Source organism: Stegodyphus dumicola, chromosome 6 (genome assembly GCF_044657685.1).
Source record: "Stegodyphus dumicola isolate Sdum_Otavi_A_Nest chromosome 6, ASM4465768v1".
Lineage (NCBI taxonomy): Eukaryota > Metazoa > Arthropoda > Arachnida > Araneae > Eresidae > Stegodyphus > Stegodyphus dumicola.
Window position 1 is genome coordinate 146,871,139 of NC_140773.1, and position 25,721 is coordinate 146,896,859.

The window sequence follows — 25,721 nt, forward strand, 5'->3', positions numbered from 1 at the left end:
AGGCAATATTTGTATTTTATAATTGTTGTTTAGGTTAGCAGTTTTCTTGAGTTCAATTTAGTCATTTTATGTTAAGAAATAGGTGGTTTCTATTCTGAATGAAGGTCGAGATGACCCGTTGGCGGTGCCGACACATCTCCAGCGGAGGATGAGTTTTTGGATAAGTAGTCCTTATTATGTTGTAGTGTTTATCCAGTTATCTTTCAGTTTGTTTCTTTTAAATTGCCGGTTGTGCCAATTTTGGCGGTACGGCTTATTTTCTTAGATTAGATATGTTAAATTTCTCGAAATTATTCGAGACATAAACTGGGATGATTGGCATGTACTTCAGGGAGGGGCGGTTAAAGGATCTTCGAAATCTTAAAAACAATACCTATTATTGGATTTTTTTTTCAAATTTTTTTGTTATTTTTAATCTTCATGATCAATTAATTTGGCTCTAAATTGCTTTATCTGTTTATATATATTTTTTATTTTTTTATTCCTGCCCTTGATATTACATTTTTCAAATTTTTTTCATTGATATCTAAATTATGATTCCGATTTTTTTGTGGTACTTATCAATAAACAACACGTTAAATGACTAAAAAAATGCAAGTACATATTTTTCTTTTATTTTATAATTGTATACTTCAATTTTTGTTAAAAAATTAATACATTATTTTCAAAAATTGCTGAGATAATTTTTGTCACATATGTTTTAATGTTAATCATATTCTATATATTCTATATAACGTATTTTAAAGTATTTAGATTTTATAATATTCTAATTCTTTTAAATGTTGGTATGATGGTTTTTAACTCGATATTCAATTTCAGTAATATTTTAATCTAATTAAACGTTGACACAATGTTTTTATAGTGGTGTTTTTATTCTCTTCTTTGCTATATGAAAGTAATAATAACCTTACTTTAGTATTTTATACTCATAGTAAATGTATTTATTTACACTTGCCTGCCATCTTAAAAAACGACATTTTCAACAAAAAATTAATCCATTACTTTTAACGATATTTATTTATTTATTTATTTTTTTTAAGTTTCGAATACTTATGCGTAAAAACAGCGTTTTTCAAGATGGCTGACGATTGTAAAAATCACGCCAACAATTGCGCGAACGTAAATCGCCAAAAATCCGTGCAACCGTCTACCAAAGTAGTATCAAACATTCTAGAATTGCATAAACTAGGCATTGCGCACTGCCTTAAATTTGTCCATATACACATTAATCTATTTTCATTTAAATAAAATAAGGAAGCTAAAACTATCATGGTAACCAGAAGTGAGGTTTCATCGCCAAAATTAAAAAAAAAATGTCGATAATCGAAGGGGCACCCAATTCTACACAACAGCCCAATTTAATTTTGCATTTTTTTAAAAATGATTTTATTATGTATGATTATTTCAATAATTTTAATTTTATGCGTGATGTAATCAGCTTCCTGATTGGTTATTGAATATTTGCGCATAACCGCGCCATTTAAAAATTTTATTATTCATCTCTTCGAATTCCTCAGATTTCGTAGGGAACGGATATGTCCCTTTCAAATATTAATGTTGTTATTGGTAAATACCAAGAGATATTGGTATCGGAATCAAAAAATTGTCCTTTGAGACCTTATTTAGGCCAACCTGGCTTTCTTAATCAAAGATTTATTTATAAATTGTTGCAAGAGTCAGAGGAAATGTAAAATAAATTTTTTGGAGGAAACCTCACTAATTGTTTCTTCAATGAAGTGCGAGAAATGTGGATCACAGATGAAGATCGTTAAAAGAGCCGATTCTGAGAACAGCCGTATATGGTATTGTGGTCACGGTGGAAGAAATAACCGCTGTAACAGTAAAAAACGTATTAGACATTCCTCCTTTTTTACCGGCAGTAAACTTCTAATTGCTGTCATTTTAGTTCGAAGTGTACAAAGCGTTCTTATTTATTTATTTTAAAGTATTTGAATTTAAGTAATATTTTAATCCAGTTAAACGTTGGCGCAATGTTTTTATAGAGGTGTTTTTATTCTATTTCATTGCTATATGAAAGTAATAATTTAACCTTCAACAAAAAAATCAATCCGTTATTTTTAACAATATTTTTTTTTTAAGTTTCCAATAATTTACTGTGCGGAAAATACGTAAAAACAGCGGTTTTCAAGATGGCTGACGATTGTAAAAACCGCGCCAACTGCGCCAACGTAAATCGCCAAAAATCCGTGCAACCGTCTACCAAAGTATCACCAAAATTTAGCACCTTCATTTTCTCTATTTTTGTTAATGCTAATTTTTCTTATTTTTATCTACTGGTTTGTACTCTTTGTAGTAGGTACCAGTAGCAAGATTATGATCCAAGATCCCGAAAAGCGTTTCAATAGAAACAGCGCATAATGGAATAAAATATAATTTTAGTTATACTTATCCATAATTTAGGTTAAAAGAATAGGTACCCGACGCCCTTAATGTTTATTGAATTGATTGATTGTATTGATTGTAAACACATTTTCTTGCTAAACAATTATCGTACTTTTAACAGTTTAAATTCAAATACAAATAAACTATTAATAAGATCATTAGGTTATTTAAAATATATTCCACACAATTCCCCATAGCTTTCATTCACAGAATAAAAAAATTATCGAATGAAACAAAAGCTGTTTCTCCTCGTTGTACTGAAAGCCTACAAGGTTTGTTTGGCGTTAATTACCACGCCTACAAGGCGATAGCTCGCCATTCCAAATATGACCGACAAGCAGATGTTTCATCCAATGAGAGTAGACCGTGGAAGAAATGGTCTGCAGGCTTTGTAAATACGCCAGTCGCCCAAGCCGGTACTGCGTACAGCATAATAGCTCTGATTAAAGACAAATATAAGGTTCTTTTGATTTTTATTAGAAGGCTTAGATTTCCTTCCAATCAAGCTACATAGTGAACAAAAAGCTGCATTTTCTTTATCTTTCTTTAATACAATGCATTTCCTTGAGGGTGCTTTTAAGGCATCATTGCTAATTTCGTCAAAACTTTTGGCTTTACGAACTTAAAGTTTTTTAATTATCTGCCGGATTTCACTTGGAGAGGTATGATCAATATAGCTTGTAAGAGTACTGCATTTTATAGAAATAACAGAGTGTTGAATTTCTTTTTCATGTTCGGAATCCTCTTCGAGATGGGGGCTTAAAGATTTTTTCTAATTCATTTGCCATTAAGTTTGCGATATCTGCTTCAGATTGCTGAATAATACCCATGTGATGGACTGGTGTAATGCTATTGTTTTGCTTGTTGTGAGAGAACGGGCTGTTCTCCAAACTGAATCTGGTTGTAAATCCATCTTTTCTAGCAGAAAAGGCCATTTTTAGAGCGAAATTCTTGTATATACAATTCACTTTTCCTGTTTGAGTACTAGTTTAAAAGCGTTTTATCGTTTGGGTTTCGGGAGAGGGGCCACTGTTTGCTAATGCGATTTCTTCTTTTTATTAAATCTTTAATTTTTGTGAGAAGAGCAAGATGACTTTACGAATTACTTGGTTAGGAAGCATTTTTAACTGCATTCTGCATTTTAAGAGTAAAAAGATAAATTTGATTTTCTATATCACAACAGTGATTAAAAGTATGATTGCAGGGATAATCTCTAAGCTGTTCTGTGAAAGAATAGCTTACTCTGTAGATTTTCTTTTTTAGTGGTGGATAGATCTTATAAAAGTCGAAATTTACCGGGAAATGGTCCGACGGTAAATCTTCACAGACTTCCAGTAAGGGAGTAATGTTGATATTTTTTAACAGAACTATATCTAGAATATCACCTTGTCAATTCACATGAAAGCGGGTAGGTTTATTAGGCGCCGCATCATTATTGATGAAGTAGTTATTTAGAATTCGTCCAATGCTATTATTAACTCTAGTATTCCAGGTGTGGTATTTAGAATTCAAGTCCCCAGCAATTATCGTGGGGTAGCTTGAGGAGGTTAGAATGTTCAAATTCTGAGCTAAGGCAGTTCTACGTGGAGGCAGATAGACTGCAATAAAGAGGTAGGCCTCGTTAGAGCTGCTATAAAGTAAAACTGCAGAGTGTTTCCGATGAAACTGGTCGTCGGTAGTTGAAATATGATTTTTGATAAAAGCAGCGGTTCCACCGCTCATATTGTGTGTCCTGTCGCTTCTGATAATCGAGTAACCATGAAGTATAATTTTTATCACATTGTATTTAAGGGCGTTTTATTAAGGAGCATAATGTCGATTTGATGTTTATCAAGGTAGTGTCCGATCTCATGGAGTTGGCGTTTGATGCATTAAAATATGCGATTTTCATAAAGCCGACGTTGGTTGCAATCACTGAATTTATGCTTTGATTTGCGTTAAAATTCATAGTGATTGCAAAGTAATCAAAGACTTTCATGCCAACTTCTATCTGCTAAAATATTTTAGCCTGCTTAAATTCATTGAACAGTTCTTTTGCATTTTGGAATTGTAATTTAAACCAATCGAAAAACGAGGGAGTGGCTTCTGACTGTTTGATCTATGCCGAATTAGGTTTTGGGACTTCGTCCGATTTTGCTCAAGTGAGGGAAATTAATTTTCATTAAGATTAAACTTTTTAGTTTTCGCTGCTTGTAATTTTTTGCGGTTTTCAATGCTATTTTCTATGTTATCCGGGTGTTGTGAACAACCCTTGTACGATGAAACATGTGGGCCTCTTTTACATGGTAAATGTTCTTGCTTTCCAAGTTTCACTTGCATTCGGCCACAAATAATGGTAGAGGGGTGACGTTTTCGTCTCTGTAGCTATTCAGCTGTTTGATTTTTAGGATTCGTATTCCTAGGTACTTAATTTCATTAATAATTAAATCTGCTTAAGTGTTTCTTGGTAATTTCCTTATTAACGCCTCAATATGCTTTTCTGAGTTAATAAAAAATGTGTGAAACGGGATTCCGCTTTCTTGCATCATTTTTGTAACTTCTTTACAATCGTTTATATCAAACACTTTAATATTTAATTCGTCTCCGTTTAGATTTCCTCAAACGTTTGTGATACCTCTGGCTTCGATCTCTTCTTTAGGTTTCTTCCAATTGGAGTTAAAGTCTGCTAGAACAATTGGCAGAATATGGCCTGTGTAGAAACTGAATTGCACCAGATGGCGCTGTGTGCACTTGAATTCTTTGGACTAGTGCAGAACTTTGATGACTGAAAAAGATGTAACACGAACGCGAAACACTAACTAAAGTTTATATGTGCTTCCCTTTATTGTAAATGTACTTATTGTGTCGTCAATAAAATTTAGAGAAAATGACAAAAGGCGAGAATGCTGCGTCTTGCTGCATCTGACAGGTAAGAGAAATTTCTTTATATTTTGAGTTTAATATTTAGTTTTAGAATATTTTAGCGAACGCGACAAAGAAAGTATATGCGTATTTACAGCCTACTGTGTTTTTAGGTATAACAAATGCATTTTCGTTTTCAGTATCCTGTTTCACTTTATCGTCCGGATTTAAGTTTTCAAACTTATTTTTGTAGGCCGGAGCCACGAAATTAGTATTAGATCTTGTACGTTTATGCGGTAACATCGGCGTAGTGAAACCTTCGGCATCGGTCTGAATTTTCTTTTTACGCGATTTATTGCTTGAACTTCTAACAAATTGCGATTGCGGTTAAGTAGGGTTAACATTTAAGTTTTCCATTTTATCTTTCGCCAATTGAGTATCAAGATTTAAAATTGTGCTTTCAATTTCTTTAATTTGCGCAATTACATTTGCATTTTTCTCTGTTAAACTTATCAATTTATTGTGCTCTTTTTGTAGAAGAAGCTTAAACGCTTGAATTTTATCGTTTGTATCTAAGATACCAAAAGTGCTCTCAATAAATGATGCATCTCAAATACACCTTTTTCCATTACTCCTTAAATGTTGTAGCCTAACCTAACGTGAATAAGGTGCTGACATCCCGAAAATCAAGAAAGTTCTTACCATGCCACAAGAAGAAGTCGGGTCCAAGTCCGCCAGGAATTCACTCTATTTGTCCGATCAACTAAATTAGCAGCTCCAAGAAAGCGCAACCTCATCTGACAAGCCCGCGACCTCGAATGAACTGAGAGCAGACTGACTGACTGACTGATTAATATATTGCCGGACTACCACACAGTGTGCAGTTTTTCCGACTCAATCAAATTTGCCACATGGGCGCATCACATGGTACTATTTGCTTGTGGTATCGTATAGGGAGCGGAGAAGGTGGAAAAAGGGGGGACCGAGGCATCGCGCTATCATGGACAGCAAGTGGAACGTTTTAAGTCAATTGAAGAAAAAGCACAATGTCTTAAGAGCGTTTAATACCCCTTTCTCATGTCGATTTTTAATAACAGATGGCGCTACGAACGTTGAGCGATAAAGACTCAAATCTGTAAGACTACGTACAGCCTGGTTACTATGGCAACGACGCTTCCTTCCTCTGTACTCGTTTGGCGGGAAAGTGAGTAAGCCATAAAACACTTAAACACATCCCCTCAGTTGAACAAAAGACCTGCTGTCATTTCTTCAGTCTGTGACTCAGACTGCAGGGTATGTTTTGAACAGGAATAGAACTTTTCACTTTTGTGTTGAATGAAAGATATCTGTGAGATACGTGCAGCAGTCGCTATTTCTTTTCGCAAAATTTGTTCATCACGCTTTTCAATGTTGCGTAATGTTTCATAATTTGCCGTTATTTTGCGGAAGAAAACAAATTTCATCGCGACATAAAAATTATATATAAATGATTTTATACTTGATGATATGTGTATACATATATAGCACGCACATAATATTCCATTTACTCATCCATCCATAATATTTCATAAATTACCATCCATAATATTCCATAAATATGTGTTAGCACTTTCCAGAGCTTTATATATATTTTTTACTTGTATTATAAAATCGTATAACACTCCTAACTATTATTTTTTTACTTCAAAAGTGGATAAATCATTATCAAATTTTTCTAGTACACGGAGAAATGGTCTATGTATCCACACACATAAACGTAGTAAAAGATACTATTGTTGATTGAATATCTTTTGGCAGCAATATCAAGATGCAACGAAAATTCGAAATCAATTAATAACATGCATTTATTTTATTACAAAAACACTAGCAGGACGTATTATTTGCACAAAAAACTTAGTGTGGAAATAATTTGCGGCACATTATCTGAGATCCGCTTTGAATGAATACATAAAGTGTTATAATGAACAATCAGTTTCAATATTTCACTTGATACTGAAATGCATAAAATCAAATTGCGTTTCTATGTTTCAGGTTTATAAAATACAGCTGATAATTGAAGGGGTATCAGGTTTATAAAGTACAAGCTGATAATACATGATAAGGGAGATGAAATTCCTAAATTACAAAATTGAATATTATATTTTAATAAAGTAAAATGATACATATTATAGATACATCCTAAAAAACGATAATATATATATATATATATATATATATATATTGTATATCGTTGTATACCAGGAATATATATATTATGTATTTATATATTATGTATTTATATGTATATCTACTCTTTTCCGGATGTAACTGTAATTACGTACTGTGCTGGTTTATCATCTTCCTGTAGCGATGCATTTGGATTTGCTGTGTATGAATCTGTTTCATTGAACAGGAACAAATAGGAAACAGAATATTGAAAATTGAATTTTTTTAAAGCATTAGTAATTTATATATATTAGATTGACTAAAAAGAGTATATTCATGCATAACGTATAAATATGCGAAGTGAATACTTTTTGGCAATCACCTTTCTAGGATGATCATTTTTGAAAATAACCAGTACTGTTGATAACATAAACACCGGTACGATCTATCTGCCTAAGGGAAAGGATGCCTTCGTGGAAGACTTTCTAAGGGAAATTGGCTCCTAGACACGTTACAAAGGGTAAAACCACGAAAGCGCAACCAGTCCCTTCGCGGGATTCGAAACTCGGACCGAACTACTGGTGTTCAGCTACTTTACCGCTTCGTGCCTCATTTCAGAGCGGATTCGCTATATATGAAACAGAGTAATGTGCTGTTACCATATGTAGCAGCCTGCCTTTTTCCTTGACCTACCATAAAAAAATAAAATAGCAAAATTATAACAGCGTCTCTAAAAAGATGCTTTGCGATATTCTCATTAAATCTTTATCATTCTGCGCTGCTAAAAATGAAGTACGATTATTTCAAATTCAAAATTTTATAACATTACTTTACAGAAAGCGATCTCATGTCTTCTAAAAATAAAACCCAACATCTGTTTCTACTCAAGCGCTTACTTTCTAGACAAAGTAATTTCAGTGTAACGTACGTTCAGTTTTATCTAACTTTGAACGGAAAAAAAAAAAAAAAAAAAAAAAAAAAAAACTATGTACATAACAGGCAAAGATATTAACAGCACATAAATTTACTCAATTATATTGGATTACCAGAGGAGAAAAAAATAATTCGATGAGATAATTCTCTGAGAATTCATAAACGCTAAATTAAGAATAAATTTTATAAAATGTTTACTAATGAATACATGTATTTGCATAGTAAGTTTCCTTTTTTAAAAAATTTTTCATCTTTATCACGTTTATCGGAGTGTCGTATTTAACTTCACAATTATGCTCCGAAATTTCATTGCTGTAGATTGGATTATTACCAATATATAATTCTACTAGTAACCAGAGCCAGTATTAGAGGTTTTTGCTGCTCACTACAATATCTGTGGCTCTTACTTCTGCCACGCGCCGCCAGTGGCTGAGTGGTTAAGAATATTGATTACTGGAAGTTCGACCTGGTTTCGGTTCGATCCCAGGCGAACCAGCTGGCTGCATGGTTTGTTTTCCTGTTGTGCAACATGAATACGACCCAGTTTCCTTCAGCAATTAGGCTCACCCGCGGCCGAGCGGTTAAATCGCTGAACACTGGTAGTTCTGACCTGGGTTCGAATCAAGGCGAACGGGCTGGCTACATGGGCGTTTTCATAATCTTCCCCGTGTGTAACGTGTATGGGGAACTTTGCTATAAACTAAACTAAGCCTTCAGAAACTTCCTCCACGAAAGCATCTGCTATCTGCCACCTCGTGGCTTTGCTATATTCAAAGAGCCTAACCCAATTCTAGCACTCAGTTCCTCTCTAAATTCTAGCGGACAAGCGCTAAAGTCGCCTATTACTGGTAGTTCAACCTCGGCACATTATCTGAGTTCAGCTTTGAATGAAAACTACATAAAGTGTTATAATGAACGATTAGTTTAAAGATTTCACTTGATACTGAAATGCATAATATCAAATTGCGTTTCTACATATCAGATTTATAAAGTACAGCTGATAATTGTAGGAATATCAGGTTCATAAAGAACAGTTGATAAATACATGAGAAGTGGGAATGAATTCATAAATTACAGAATTTAATGGTTGTAACGAAAATTTTAAGCACGAACGTTCTTCATAAAGTTATGAAAAAAAAAAGCAGTCAGTACCTTTAGTGCGAATAGTAATCACTACCAAAAATCTATGCTTTTCTGCCAATTTTTTGGTAGTTTTTCAAAACCTTCGGGTCGGAAACTTGGTGGCCCGAGTCCAAACACAGGTCAACCTCATTTCGGACGTCTTGTGCAGAAGTGAAGATAGGACCAGCAAGATGTAGCTGAAAGTCCGAACGTGCGATGCAGACACGTATGGTATTATCTTGATGGAACGTTACCTTTCTGCGCCGGAACTCAATTCGACTCTTTTCCTTGATAGCAGCGTCAACATGCACTAGCATCTCGTTGTATCCTTTACTGTCAAGGGTTTTACCTTTTTCCATATACTATTTGTGATTAATACCACGGCAATCCCACCAAATACAAAAGAATGATCTTTTTTGTTAGTCAAATTACGCTTTACGATGCTGCCGACGGACTCACGGGCGCAGATCAACTAATTTTTGGCCTATGTTGTTGAAATAAATTTATTTTTCAACACAAGTGACTATCTGGTCCAGAACTTTAACTTTGCGTTGATATTCGAGAAGAATAGTACAGGCTCGAACACGTCTGACCTTATCTGCTTGAGTCAGCTCATGCGGCGCACAGCTGACGTTTATGTGATGCATAGTGCGACTAATGGAGAGATTCATTTTTATGGATAATACCACGGCAATCTCACCAGATCCCAAACATGATCTTTTCGTTAGTCAAATTACGCTTTGCGACGCTGCCGACAGGCTCATCGGGCGCAGACCAGCTCCCTTTTCGACCTGTATTGTTTGTGTAAACTTGTCTAACTTTGAAAGAAAAAAAAAAAAAAAAAAACTATGTATATAACACGCAAAGATATTACAGAACATAAATTTACTCAATTTTATTGGATTACCAAAGGAGGAAAAAATACTCAGATAACTCTCTTAGAATTCTTAAACGCTAAATTAAGAATAAATTTTATAAAATGTTTACTAATAAATACAAGTATTTTAAATAATAAATTTTTCCATCTCTACATATACCACGTTTATCGGAGTGTCGCATTTGACTTTACAATTAAGCTCCGAAATTTCCTTGCTGTAGATTGGATGATTACCAATATACTTACAATCCTACTAGTAACCAGGGCCACTATTAGGGATTTTTGCTACTCAGTACATTATCTGTGGCTCCTACCACACGCCACCAGTGGCCGAGTGGTTAAAACTACTGAATACTGGAAGTTCGAACTGCTTTGGGTTCGATGCCAGACGAATCAGCTGGTTGCATTGTTTGTTTTCACCGTGTGTAACATGAATACAAGCCAGTTCCCTTCAGCAATTAGGCCCTCCCACGGTAGAGGAATTAAATCGCTGAACACTGGTAGTTTCGACCTGGATTCGAATCAAGGCTTAACGGGCAGGCTGCATGGACGTTTTCATAATTTTCTGTATGTGTAACGTGTATGGGTTGTCAATTTCTCTAAGAAAGTTCAACATGAAGGCATCCTACTGTGCTTTGCCATAATAACCTAATCTAAGCCTTCAGAAAATGACTCCACGAAGGCCTGCCATCTTAAGAAGGTAACCCTCGTGGCTTTGCTACATTCAAAGAGCCTAACGCAATTCTAGCAAGCGAGCCGCCGAACACTGGTAGTTCATCCGGAGTTGAAGCCTCGATAACGAGTTGGATGCATGACCGATTTTGGTGTTTTCCAAATTCACCTGCTTTGGCGTAATCAAACTCTATAATTCTAAACAAACTGACGTTCGGTTCGGCTCCAACGGCTCTAGCACCACGTTCCAAATTATAATTATAGTTCAACAAATAAATGTCTGGCGTATACATTCGAATAACCTAAGTAAAAAAAAAAAAAAAAAAAAAAAAAGGCTTTTTAATTTCTTCCACAACCAAGCATGCATGCACATAAAGCGAATAAGGAAAAACTTATGGAGTGCAATAGGGTTCTAATCCATAACATATTTAGTTAGTGATCGCCATCACTGGGAGCTATAAATATACTATATTGACGGGAAAGACAAAATTTTACTTCCTGAGTGAGCTAATTCAGAACTAGTGATTATTTCATGTCATCTTAAATTTAGGATGTCAAATTACGTGACTAATAAAAACCTAGTATTTATATGAAGCTTGATAAAAATCAAAGTTTTGAAGACGGTATATGTGATCATGTTCGGTTGATTACCATTATGATCAGCAAATAACAACAGCAATTTACTGATGTCTATCTTATCTTTATATTCAGATGTAGTTTTCAGGGCAACTAGAGAAAATTTATTAATTACTTTTATTATTTTTGATACTTTATACGTACGAAGATACATACTTGTAGGAAGAGAGATATAAATATCATATTCGAACAAATAAAAATAAATCGTGACGTGAAGACCCTAGAGATACGGCTTCTGATTGCTTTTCAAATTTTTACCATATTAGTAACGATATAATCGAATAATCTTTCAAAGATTATTGTTTACCGATTTTAGGTAACAACTAGAAAATATTTTTTCGAACTTATCCTCAAACAAGTTTGCTATTGGTAATGAATACTGCTGTATCATGAATCAGGTACGGCGCTATGCATTTTGCTGACTTTGTACGCAATAAATTCTGTTGTCAAGTGCCCTTCCCCCAAAATTCTAAAATTTTATTGCTTGATGCTTCGCTGAATTTTACAATTTTGCTGTACCTAAATTCTGCCGTACCGGCAGTGATCATGATTTCAAATTCCCCCTCCCCGAGATTTACTGTGTTATCTGAAAAACAGCTCACAAGTTGCTAAAAATAGCTATAAAACTGGTTCCACAGCTTTTAGCAACGGCCTCCCGTTGTGCGTTTGGAAACTCAGCTTTTGAAAGAAAAGGAAGGGAAATAATTTCTCCCTGACTGCAGTATAGATCAGGTCCGTGACTTTGTTTGAGCTACTGCAAAATGTTCTGAAGTACACTTTTTTCTGTTTCGGCAACATTCATCTTGAGAATTCAACACCTGTTTATTAGCCCTTAGTAATTGACAGAAATGCTTTTAGAAAGTAGTGTGTTCATTGATACCAACAAAATGGTTGGTATCAATAAACTGGGGATACGTTAGTTTCAGTTGTTGGGTTCAAATGAACCTTTCAAATACTAAAAAAGTCCTTTTGCATAATCGAAAGAATTTCATCTGAGAATAATTTTTCTACTTAAAAATAAGTTTTGCAGTACTTTTTAAATACTACTTGTATTTTTATTTTCGAAAATTTTCATAAATATTGTAATTAATTATTTCCAATTTTAATAACTCGCAGAAAAAACACAATTTTCAAGAAATTTTTTTATTATGGTTATTCAAACTTATACTAATATACAGCATCTTTTATATTCCTTATACATTTGACACTGCATGCTTCAACCTGCATGTAAGTTTCTCTTCCTTAGTAACTCCTGACCCAGAGACGTCTCAATGAAAGCCAAATCATGCACAAAATTTTCACCTGAAAAAAAAAAAAAAAAAAAAAAAAAAAGAAAATGATAAAATATTTTTAACACCATATTCTCGACCCCCCCCCAAAAAAAAGAAATTGCAAGAAATACAAATTTCTAACAGAAAAATGCATTTTCAAACAGCTGAAATTGTTTCACAAATTAATAATGCAGATAGCAAATGTAACATATGGCACTATTGCCACTCAGTGCAATCTCTGCATATCCTAAATTCTGCTGGCTGATGTCTTCGTAAGTTCTGAACATTTTTTTGCCTCTAAATTCTGCTGCTCAGTGCCCTCTGCTAAATTATAAAATTTTGCTATGCACTATTCTCTAAATTCTAAAAATTTTGACTACCACTGGTTGCACAGGCCCTGATCAAAGCAAAGAGGCAAGATGCTACCTGCTATTGATAAACTGCCTTATAAATACCACAGATCTAAATAAATATCAGTTTTATTTCCAAAACAGAATTATCTCACAGCTAAAGCATTGCCTTTGCAGAAAATCTTCTAAATGGAAATAGAATTGCATTCACATTACATGTGCAGAATCCCAATAATTCATTATAAACAGTTCCAAACCATAGTTAGGCTTAGAACTCACAACAGTATTCTTCTTGGAAGTCTTCCTAAGGAAATGGTAGTATATTCAGGGAACATGTGGGCAAAATCATGACAGTATATCACAAGCCTAATTCTTGACCATACATACTAGAAAGATCACAGAAATTCCTCACAGGAAGCTAGATTCATATAACAAAATTTCATGCAACATATGGCATATGGGAAAAAGCAAGGACATTATAATCACTAGCATAGTTTATACCCAAATGAGTTGCAGATGGTGCACTATGTGCTCACAGCTGATTATCACTAATGCAGATATATATTTACTAATATTTAGAAGATGATGTCAGAAGTATAGCAAAATATACAAAACATTAGTCCTTAAATCCAACAGATTTTCTGATTTTCATACCATCTAGAATAATAGATTTGACGTTAGGTACAGTATTAGAATTTTGGGTACATGAAATGTGAAATGGTTTTTTATTTTCAGTCACTGTTTCTAGTAATTTGTTCGAAAGTAACAAATAAGCTGGTTTCAGTCTGTCAATGAAATGTTAACTTGTCTGTCCTTAATTAAGACTCGGAAATATTTATCATATTTTTTCACCACAAAAAAATGGTCCCTCAATAAGCAAATTCAAGTGCCTTTTTCACACGATCAGTTCTCACAAACACACGAGAACATGATCTCAAGTCTTTATGCATAAATATTTTATGTTTGTTAGCAGTTGATAAACTGGTGCTGATACATAAAAGACAGTAAATTTGTTACAAATGGTTCAGGTTTAGTTTTAGTGGTAGGTAGTCGAAAAACTCACATGGTAACCTTATTTGCATAAAATATACCATTTGAGCTACAGAGTGATTAGTATCAGGACATATTGCAACTCTGAATCCTAGAAGGATTTCTGTCCATCTGATGTTGCTGTGAGCCTTTATTGCATTTTTTTTAAGTTCTGAGAAAATGCTCAATTTTCCCACTGCAATGTGGGTGGTATGGAGTGGAACGTAAAACTTTAGCACCACATACTTTTGCAAGGCTCTTGAAAGGCTGCGACTCAAACTGTCTTCCTTGATCTGAGATTATGGAACTAGGCACAACAAATTTGCTAATACAATGATTGTAAAATGCTTTGACAACCATTTCTCTTGTGATATCTGGTAAAGAAACTACTTCTCCCTAACAGAAAAATGGTCAATAAATGTCAGATAATAAGTCCTACCAGCAGATGGTGGTAATGGCCCAATCAGGTCAACTTGCACAATACTTAATCTAGCATGAGGTGCTTGGAACTCGGCTATTTTAGATATTGTATGCCTGTTGACTTTGCTCCTTTGACAATTAACAGGACTTTAAGTCTATTCGTGAATTTCTTTCTTTATATTTGGAAAGATAAATTTTTGAGTCATCTCGTTGACAGTTGTCCTGATACCAGAGGAGCAAAATTATGAATTTGATGAAACATTTGTTGTTTAAATTGCTTTGAAATAAAAGGCCTGATACTGGTTGTTGAGCTGTCACATCTTAATGTTTTCCAAAATGCTAATGTAGATGATTTAAATTTCAGTGAAGCACTACCTGTCATTAAATGTTGCAATTCTTCATTATATTCTTGAGCATCTGCTACTGCTTCATAGCCAGTAACTGAGACTACTTCAACTGCAACTAAATTTTCTTTGGCATCAATATGCTGAATATCAGTTGAAAATTCCGATATATACTGAAGTTGGTGTTGTTGTCTGGGTGATGCCTTCCCATTCTTTTGCTTCTATGCATATGACAGTGGCTTGTGATCAGTAAGTATGATGAATCTGCGTCCTTCCGATACACGTTTAAAATGTTTGACAGAAAGATATATTCCTAAGAATTCTCTGTCATAGGTGCTATAAACCTTCTGTGCATTATTCAATGTTTTAGAGTAGAACACAATAGGTTTTCAGTCTTGTTCTTGTTCTTCCAATTGCTGCAATACTGATCCTATAGGAAAGTCTGATGCATCTGCACACAAAGGGTAATCCATTGGGAAACACAAAAGGGCACCATTGACTAAATCAGATTTGCACTTCTCAAACTGGTGAATTCCTTCATCTGTGCAGGCCTACCAGCGGCCGAGCGGTAAAATCGCTGAACACTGGTAGTTCGGTCCGAGGTTCAAATCCCGCGAACGGACTGGCTGCATGGGCATTTTCGTGGTTTTCCCCATGTGTAACGTGTATATGAGCCAGTTTCCCTTAGAAAGTCCTCCACGAAGGCATCCCTTCTCTTAGGCAGATAGCCCTAGTGTGCTTTGCTATAATTAAATACACTAAACACCTTCATCTGTGCATGGAACTTTACAATGATCTTTTTTTATCACCCTTTAACATTTCGTGTATGACTCCTTGAGTTTCTGCAGCATTTTTCAAAAAGCATCGATAAAATTTTATCATGCCCATAAATGAACAAAGCTCATGTATTGTCGGTAATTTACATTGCAGATTACTTCAACCTTTTCCGGCAGCGAACAGGAACCTTCTGTAGTTATGAGGTAACCCATAACTTATGTTTAATATGTAATACATAATGTAATATCCCACCACATTACCCATTTCCAATCCTCAGATGTCCAGTGTCTTTTCTCGACACCACTGAAAATGAAGTCTTGCATGTCGGGCAGAACTGAGTGATTTTCTTACAGGCACCAAAACTATGCATTCCCATCCCTCTGCAATTCGCTGCGCATAGTTCTAGCTGAAATTTGTTGGGAAGAGCCTTGGTTGACGATTTGTGATAGTTGAATCCGTGTTCTGCCGTACAATTCATCGGAGATACCGCCGATCACTGTCTTTGAAAACTATGCTCGAACTGCAGTTACATTTTTTAGAGAAGGATTCGAAATCGATGCCCCCACTAAATGTGCACCAACAATAAGCCCCTTTTTCAAATGGTGAACGATCTGCCGCCTTTTTTTCCCCATTTTACTTCATTCATCATGAAAAGCACTCTTACACCTTACTTATACTGGCAAGTATAATCCAGATCATAGAAAAAATTTGGATATTTCATCCCTAGCATGCATTCAGATGAAAATCTGAAAGGTTTCTTATTGATTGGCCAGTGTGTGTATTATTATATTATGCAACATGAGGCAGCAATAACATGTGGAGCTGGGAAGGCTTCTAATGATCACCTTTCTCTCTTGTGAGAGCAGGATGCACTGAAATTTGATGTCCTTATTTTTTAGCATGGTTATGAGTTTTGTAGACAAGTGGATCATCCACGTTCAAGATATAAGCAATCATCTTTTCACGATACTCAATTTTGTATATCTTCTTCTCAAATATCATTGTATGGATGTCCTTCCAGCTGAATCAGGAGTCCTGAATTGTGATAGGATTAATGCAAGCCACTTGTTTGGTGTAGCAGAATCTATCTTGATTCTCCTGGGTTGCATCGTTGTCAGTGTACATGTCAGGCTGGGTAAGTAAGTAAGTAAGTTTTAGGCTTCCCTGCTCCGTGAACTAAATCACACTGCAGGCCTACTCCCCCTTTGGGCACGTCGTGGAGGTTCAACCTCCACTATTACCCTCCAAGGGAGCAGCGCACCACCTGGATAAGACACCAGGCAGCACCGGTCGTCTAATGCTCCTACCAGTCGCTTGGGCGAGCCCGTCGCAGCCGGACATTACCCAGCAAACCTGGGGGAAAACCCGCGGGCTACTAGTACCACGCCGTGCTAGGACGTGCCAGACTGTGAGGCCGGCCAATAAGTGACCTTTCCCAGAGCCTTCAGAACCACTAAGTTCATAAATTTTATACCCCCGTGGCCGAGACTGCCTAGGTACAGATCCTAGCCAGTAGCTTCGCAGAGTTCTCTACGTCGACCCCCGGGGGGGAATGTCAGGCTGGGTACTGGCATTTCTATTTCCATCAGCTTTTTTGCAGCATCAAAAACCTTCATTCTCATGTTAGCAGACACTTTCCTTACTCTTTCTGGCTGGTGACAAATAGTTTTATTTCTTCTTGGCTCATTGCCGGAATCTGAACTTCCGTCGATCGGCTTATAGCAGCTATCATCATTTAAATTTTCTTGTCTGCGGGGTCACCAGATTTTATGACTTTCATCATCCCCAGGTTGCTGTTCAATGCTATCCGCTTGCTTTGAAGAGTTTGGAAACTTTCATCTCTAGATGCTCATTTTTGCTTCTGCAGGAAATCGTTATGAGCAAGCATTTTAAGGTGTTTGAAGAAATCAAGGTCACATTCTTCAGCAGCAGTGAGAGGAACCACTACTTTCGAATATATATTCCAAGTTTGTGATCTCAGAAACAATAAACTGGAAAAAATTGCTCATTAATAATGCAGAAACCAGTAAAAAATTCAATAAAACCATATGGCATGCTAGGCCTTCCTACAGTGCTCCTAACTGAAGTTGGCGCACCAAACTACTATAGCAGTATCAGGCGAAACACAAAGCGAGGGGAACTAGCAACTTAACGCTCACTGTCTTGGAGTCCTCTCCGCAAACGATATCTATACCCTCTTAAGCAATGTCCTTGCCTTATAAAGCACATGTTGTAGCATACAGGAAAGTCCCTCATGTCCAATAGAATTCCTGTAAATCCAACGTATCTTTTTGCTTTATAAAGCACATGTTGTAGCATACAGGAAATACCCAATGTCCAATAGAATTCCTGTAAATAAAACGTGTCTTTTTACTCAGTGCAATTGTAATTTCACTTTCGATGCCAAGTTATTAATTTCCAATACTTTCAAAAATTTCTAAAGCCTATCAGAATACACAATGTAAATAATTGTATTGGAGATCTTTCTTTGTGGAGCTTTTCCTTGGAGAAATGGAGTTATACCGAAATTACTGATGAATGAAACCAAAATATTTCATTGCAGACAATGTTTACATTGAAAAGTATAACACTTGGTGCAGAAAATGCTCACAACAAGTTATCAGCTATAAATGAAAGCACACAGGAATATTTGGAAGCATAACTGGATGAGGAAACATTCGGAAAGAGATATCTCCTGCAATGGGAATGAGCACAGGATATGTAATCTTCAAAAGTTGATTACTGAAATAAGGCAGAGTTCATCAGATACATTTTTTTACAGAAACAGTGACTTTGTGGAGGTCGTTACAGAAATGTGGTTATACTTAAATTACTGATGAATAAAACCAAAATACTTCATTGTAGGCACTGTTTACTCTGAGAAAAACATGGTGCAGAAAATGTTCAAGTTAGCAGCTACGGGAAAAGCACACAGGAATATTTAGAAGCAGAAGTGGATGAGGAAACATTTGGAAATGAGATCAATTTAATTTTCTGCAATGGCAGTGCAGCACTTGAGATGCTCTCTTCAAACATTGATTACTGAATTATGGTACAGTTATCAGACACATTTTTCTACAGAAGCAGTGACTTTGTGGAGGTCTTTCTTGGAGAAATGGAGTTATACTGGAATTACAGAAGAATGAAACCAAAATACTTCACTGTAGGCATTGTTTTACACTGTGAAGTATAACACGTGGTGAAGAAAATGTTCACATGTTAGCAGCTATGGAGAAAGCACACAGGAATATTTAGAAGCAGAAGTGGATGTGGAAACATTCGGAAAAGAGATCAATTTAATTTTCAGCAATCGCGTGCAGCTCTGGAGATGCTCTCTTCAAACATTGATTACTGAATTATGGTACAGTTATCAGACACATTTTTCTACAGAAGCAGTGACTTTGTGGAGGTCTTTCTTGGAGAAATGGAGTTATACTGGAATTACAGAAGAATGAAACCAAAATACTTCACTGTAGGCATTGTTTTACACTGTGAAGTATAACACGTGGTGAAGAAAATGTTCACATGTTAGCAGCTATGGAGAAAGCACACAGGAATATTTAGAAGCAGAAGTGGATGTGGAAACATTCGGAAAAGAGATCAATTTAATTTTCAGCAATCGCGTGCAGCTCTGGAGATGCTCTCTTCAAACATTGATTACTGAATTATGGTACAGTTATCAGACACATTTTTCTACAGAAGCAGTGACTTTGTGGAGGTCTTTCTTGGAGAAATGGAGTTATACTGGAATTACAGAAGAATGAAACCAAAATACTTCACTGCAGGCATTGTTTTACATTGTGAAGTATAACATGTGGTGAAGAAAATGTTCACATGTTAGCAGCTATGGAGAAAGCACACAGGAATATTTAGAAGCAGAAGTGGATGTGGAAACATTCGGAAAAGAGATCAATTTAATTTTCAGCAATCGCGTGCAGCACTGGAGATGCTCTCTTCAAACATTGATTACTGAATTATGGTACAGTTATCAGACACATTTTTCTACAGAAGCAGTGACTTTGTGGAGGTCTTTCTTGGAGAAATGGAGTTATACTGGAATTACAGAAGAATGAAACCAAAATACTTCACTGCAGGCATTGTTTTACATTGTGAAGTATAACACGTAGTGCAGAAAATGTTCAAATGTTAGCAGCTATGGAGAAAGCACACAGGAATATTTAGAAGCAGAAGTGGACGTGGAAACATTCGGAAACGAGATCAGTTTGTAAGGATCTTAAGTTTAACTAACGTTTATTTTTATTTTAAATCTTTACTATCACTTCTTATTTTCTACTTTCGGCCAGAATTATAAGCGTTAAGGTTTTTATGCAACGTTTGTCTGGCGAACGCCAAGTATTTAAGTTGTGGCCTTTTGCCAAGCGAGAGAGAGGAAGCAGTGAGTCAAAGCAGGCCGCTTACATTAGAAGTTACTTAGTTGCTGTTTGCCTTCCAGGTCAGAGGTTTTAATCCTCTTGATAAATTTAAACGTATTGTTACGAATTTGGTATTTAAAAAGCTAATGTTAGTTCAATTATAAATTAAATGGTTTTATTTCTCGCGCAGTGCAGCGCGTGACGAATATTAAAAGAAAGCTAAGCCGGAAAAATTAAAAATACAAGAGCGCGTGCGTTGAATAAATAAATATCTCTTTTTGATTTCGAGAAAGTGCTGGAAAATTCTAGCGCGTGATTTTAAAATCTTATAAAAGGAGGAAAACATCTCAGTTTGTAGTGGCTTGCTTAGTTTGTTGTTGTTTAGAAAACTGCTCTTGTTGATTGTAGCGAATTCGCGGATTAGCGTTCTTTAGCTGTTTTGAATTACGTTCTATTGGATATTTGAGTAGTTAAAAGATAACTACTGTGAGATATTGTAATACTGCATGATAATTTGAGAAAATTTAAGCATTTTTGTTGTGATAATAATAAATTTTTTTGTTCATTTTTCATCGGACTTGTGCATTCATTTCATAACGAACCCGTACGCACGCAACAATTTTTGGTGTCAGAAGTGGGATTTGAATGCCAATCACAAGAGCGATGGAAGAACAATTGAGACAGCTCATTAGTGCTTTTGCTGCATTCCAAGAAAAGATGGAAGCTGGCCAAGCATCATTTAAAGAAGATATGAAAGACTCTGTTAAAGCAGAGATAAGATCCGTTAAAAAGGAAATGGAAGCCGTTCACGAAAAGTTGGAAGCTGGTCAAGTAACTTTTAAAGAAGACATAAAAGCTGTACAAGAAAAGATTGAAGCAGGTCAAGACGAAATGAAAAGAGAAATAACCTGCGTAATAGAAAGTAAATTTGAGGCTATGGAAGACAGAATAGGAGCTGTCGAAAATAAAGTCGGGCAAATTGAAGAAAAGGTTTCTTCTGTCAAAGATGAAATAGAAGATAGAGTGTCGGCTGTGGAGCAACGAGTCGAAGGAAGAGTTTCGGCCTTCCAACAACAAATTGAAGAAAGAGTTTCTGCCGTCGAACAACAAATTGATGATAGGGTTTCTGCTGCCGTCGCCAAAGAAGTTGACAGCCTAAAGAAGTGCATCGCGACGGTAGGAAACAATTCTGAAGGTTTCAAATTTTTATCGATGCCTGCTCGTTCCGTTCTGAAACTATCTACATATGATGGGAAGACCTCCTGGCAGGTGTATAGGACACAATTTTCTATCGTTGCGGATGCGAATGGATGGGATTCCCAAACTAAGGCCTGTCATCTCGCCGCTTCTCTGAGAGCAGACGCAGCGGATATCCTGCAGACGCGTCCCGAAAATCAAAGGCTAGATTTCGAAGCTCTATCCGGCGCTTTGGAGCTGCGCTTCGGCGAGAAATGTTTAAAAGACTACAGCAGGCTCCAATTAAAATCTCGTCAACAGAAGCTCACCGAAACGCTTCAGGAGCTCGCCACGGATGTTGAAAGGCTGTCACATCACGCCTTTTCGGAGTGCCCGACAGAAACAAGGGAAATCCTGTCCCTGCAATATTTCATCGATGGCATCCGAGACCCTGAAATACAGAAAGCACTGCGAATGGCGGATGTTAAAGATCTGAAAAGCGCTTTAGTGTATGCTATGAAATCTGAGGCAGCCCACCAAGCTACCCGTTGAGACCGCCATCCAGTCAGAGCTGCTCAAGTCCAGGAGCCAGGGGATCAAGTCACTGCTCGTCTAGACGATTTAACTAGACAACTGAACGCCTTGAGACAGAATATTGGTGACAAGAAACCGACCGTAAAGTGCTGGAACTGCGGTGCTGAAGGACACATACAACGAAACTGCACAACACCCCAGGGCACAGATGCTAAGACCGCTCCTAACAAACAGCAGGGAAACTAATTAGTGGCCATCTCGCGGGGCGGAGGTTGCCAGATCATGAAAAGCCCCAGTTTAAAGCGCTTCAGATTTCTGCAGTGAGAGCCGGCAGTAATGGACTTTTCATAATAGGACATATTAATGGAGTTCTCTGCAATATGACGATAGATACAGGAGCCAACGTTACCATCATCCGAAAAGATTTGGCTCAACAACTGGGAAGTAAACTTATCTGGACGCCGCCCTGCGTTACCCTACAGACTGTGTCCGGTGAGAAGATCAACATCGATGGAAAAGTAAATGCTAACATCACGTTTGGAAGTGCCGCTTACCATCACACGGCATATGTAGCAGAGATCACTGATTCTTGCATACTCGGATTGGACTTTCTAAGGAAATACAATTTTTCCTTGGACTTTAAAAATAACGAATTGCATTCTACATCTGAGGACATAGCGTTATTTGGAGTCAATGATGAAGTTAAATCTGTCCATAAAATCATAGCACAAGACAATATCACAATACCGGCAAGAACAGAAATTTTACTTCCTGGATCCATAGCCGAAAACAGAAATTTCCGCTACGGCATCATAGAATATCCCAATAACTGTAATAGCCCAAAAGGAGTACTAGTAGCCTCAACACTCGTCGACCTATCCAGAACGGTTATCCCGGTGAGAGTCGCCAATGTAACTGAGAAGGGGAGAATTATTAAGAAAGGTGAAGTGGTTGCAGCATGTACTCCAGTTACCACCGTTGAAAGAAAGAGTAACATCCAAGAATCCGTGTCCTCAGAGAGAATTACATCGGAGTTATTGCAGAATGTGCAATTAAACGATAAAGAGAGGAATGCTGCCGATCGCGTCATTAAAGATCTTCAAGTTGTTTTCTCCCGCTCGTCTTCTGACGTGGGTCGAACTAGTTTGACACAACATAGAATAGATACCGGCGATCATCCCCCGATCAAGCAACATCCAAGACGTCTACCGTTTGCTAAACAGGAAGAGGTGCGAACACTGTTAAAAGATATGGAAGAAAGCGATGTCATCGAGCCTTCAGTAAGTCCATGGGCATCTCCCATCGTCCTAGTCAGAAAGAAAGACGGCTCAACAAGATTTTGCGTCGACTGTCGCCGGTTGAATGAGGTTACGAAGAAAGACAGTTACCCTCTTCCTAGAATTGACGACATTCTAGACACTCTTTCTGGAAGCAAGTGGTTCTCAACACTTGATTTAAAGAGTGGGTATTGGCAGGTAGAAATACAGCCTGAAGACCGAGAAAAGACGGCATTTACTACGGGACAAGGGCTTTGGCAATTCAAGGTGATGCCGTTTGGACTGTGTAATGCGCCGGCAACATTCGAACGTCTTATGGAAACTGTTTTGAAAGGCCTTTCCTACGAAGCATGCCTCATATACCTGGACGACATCATCATCGTCGGAAAGAGTTTTGAAGAACATTTAGAAAATCTTAGGAAGGTGCTTCAGAAACTGAAAGAAGCCAATCTGAAGCTGAGTCCCGCTAAATGCAAATTGTTCCGAAAGGAAGTGACTTACCTGGGACATGTCATCTCTGCAGAAGGTGTGCGCACGGATCCTGAAAAGGTATCAGCCGTTAAATCCTGGAAACGTCCCGAAAATGTCCATCAGCTGAGAAGCTTCCTAGGGCTTTGCACCTACTATAGGAAATTCGTGAAGGACTTTTCTTCCATCGCAAGACCCCTACACAAGCTGACAGAGAGCAACCAGAAGTTCTTGTGGACAAAAGAATGCGAGGATGCATTTAACAACTTAAAGGAGGCTTTAACATCTGCTCCAATCCTGACGTATCCTCAGCTTGACCGACCATTTATTCTCGACACCGACGCGAGTAATGAAAGTGTTGGTGCTGTTTTGTCCCAAGAAATAGACGGCCAAGAACGTGTAGTGGCATACTGGAGCAAGTGCCTGTCTAAACCGGAGAGGAATTATTGTGTCACCAGGAAAGAGTTGCTCGCCATAGTCAAAGCTGTAGAACAGTTCCATCACTATCTATACGGCAGAAAACTCCTGCTCCGCACCGATCATGCATCATTGACCTGGCTTTTAAATTTCAAGAATCCTGAGGGTCAAATAGCCAGGTGGATACAGAGACTCCAAGAATATGACATCACTATCCGTCATCGTAAGGGATCATCACACGGAAACGCCGACGCCCTGTCTAGAAGACCTTGCCAAGAAAGCTGCCGATATTGTTCCAGGGTGGAAGCGAAATACGAGCTGCTGACTCCGGTCGCAAGACAAATTACAACATCAACATCGGCTGATCGAGAACCGTGGAGTGATGATGAAGTCAGGAAAGACCAGCTGGAAGACCGCGACATTAAACCCATAATTGATTTAATGGAGTCATCAAACAGAAAACCTACCTGGCAGGACATTTCTATCTGTAGTCCTACAACCAAACAATATTGGGCACTCTGGGATTCACTTCACATTCGAAACGGCGTCTTATACCGGAAATTCGAATCGGATGATGGGAAGACGTTCCGATGGCAACTTATACTTCCAAGATCCCGCATTCCTGATGTCCTTAAAGAATTACATAGCACCCCTACTGGAGGTCACTTTGGAATAATGAAGACCTTGCAGAGAGTTCGTGAGCGCTTTTACTGGAATAATGCAAAGGATGACGTGCAAAAGTGGTGCCGATCTTGCGATGCCTGTGCAGGTCGGAAAGGACCGAGGAGACGCAGCCGAGGCAAGCTGCAACGTTACAACGTAGGGACGCCTTTTGAACGTATCGCCTTTGACATCCTGGGACCTCTGCCACGAACTGCTGATGGCAACAAATACATACTCGTTGTCATTGATTACTTCACCAAGTGGCCTGAAGCTTATCCTATTCCTGATCAAGAGGCTGTCACAGTAACTGAGGTAATGATACAGCACTGGATTTCCAGGTTCGGAGTGCCTCTTCAGTTACATTCCGATCAGGGAAGGAATTTTGCCTCGGCAGTAATCAAAGAACTATGCAAACTACTCGGCATTGACAAAACTCAAACGACGCCATTGCATCCCCAGTCGGACGGCATGGTAGAGAGGTTCAATCGAACCATCCTTAATAACCTCTCATTAGTGGTTTCCAGAAACCAACAGGACTGGGACAAGAAATTACCACTCTTTTTACTGGCTTACCGCAGTGCTGTCCACGAGACTACCGGCTATTCTCCATCACAGATGCTCTTCGGTCGTGACCTTCGTCTGCCTTGTGATCTATTGTTTGGCCGCCCTCCGGATGCTCCTTCATCGTCTGAGGAATATATTCAAGATCTCCAGGCCCGGTTTGAAGTGATGCACAACTTTGCACGAGAGCGAGTCAACTTGGCGACGGAGAAGATGAAGACCCGCCACGACACATGAGCTACTGAACATCAGTTCCACGAAGGAGACAAGGTGTGGTTGTGGAATCCGACTCGACGGAAAGGACTTTGTCCGAAATTACAGTCACCTTGGGATGGCCCATATGCAGTCCTAAAAAGGCTGAATGACGTCGTGGTTCGGATTCGTAAGTCTTCGAACTCTAAACCTAAAGTCGTTCATTACGACAGGTTAGCT

General features: G+C 37.5%; 1 protein-coding gene across 1 annotated transcript in view; it reads right to left on the reverse strand.

The window, feature by feature from the left end:
• Positions 1 to 12,756: 12,756 nt before the first annotated feature.
• Positions 12,757 to 25,721, reverse strand: part of LOC146996860 (uncharacterized) — a 28,241-nt gene continuing 15,276 nt past the window's right edge. Inside the window, exon 5 of the mRNA XM_085817917.1 lies at positions 12,757 to 12,931. Coding sequence (XP_085674043.1) covers positions 12,928 to 12,931 — 4 coding nt within the window. The 3' untranslated portion in view covers positions 12,757 to 12,927. The remainder of the gene's footprint in view (positions 12,932 to 25,721) is intronic.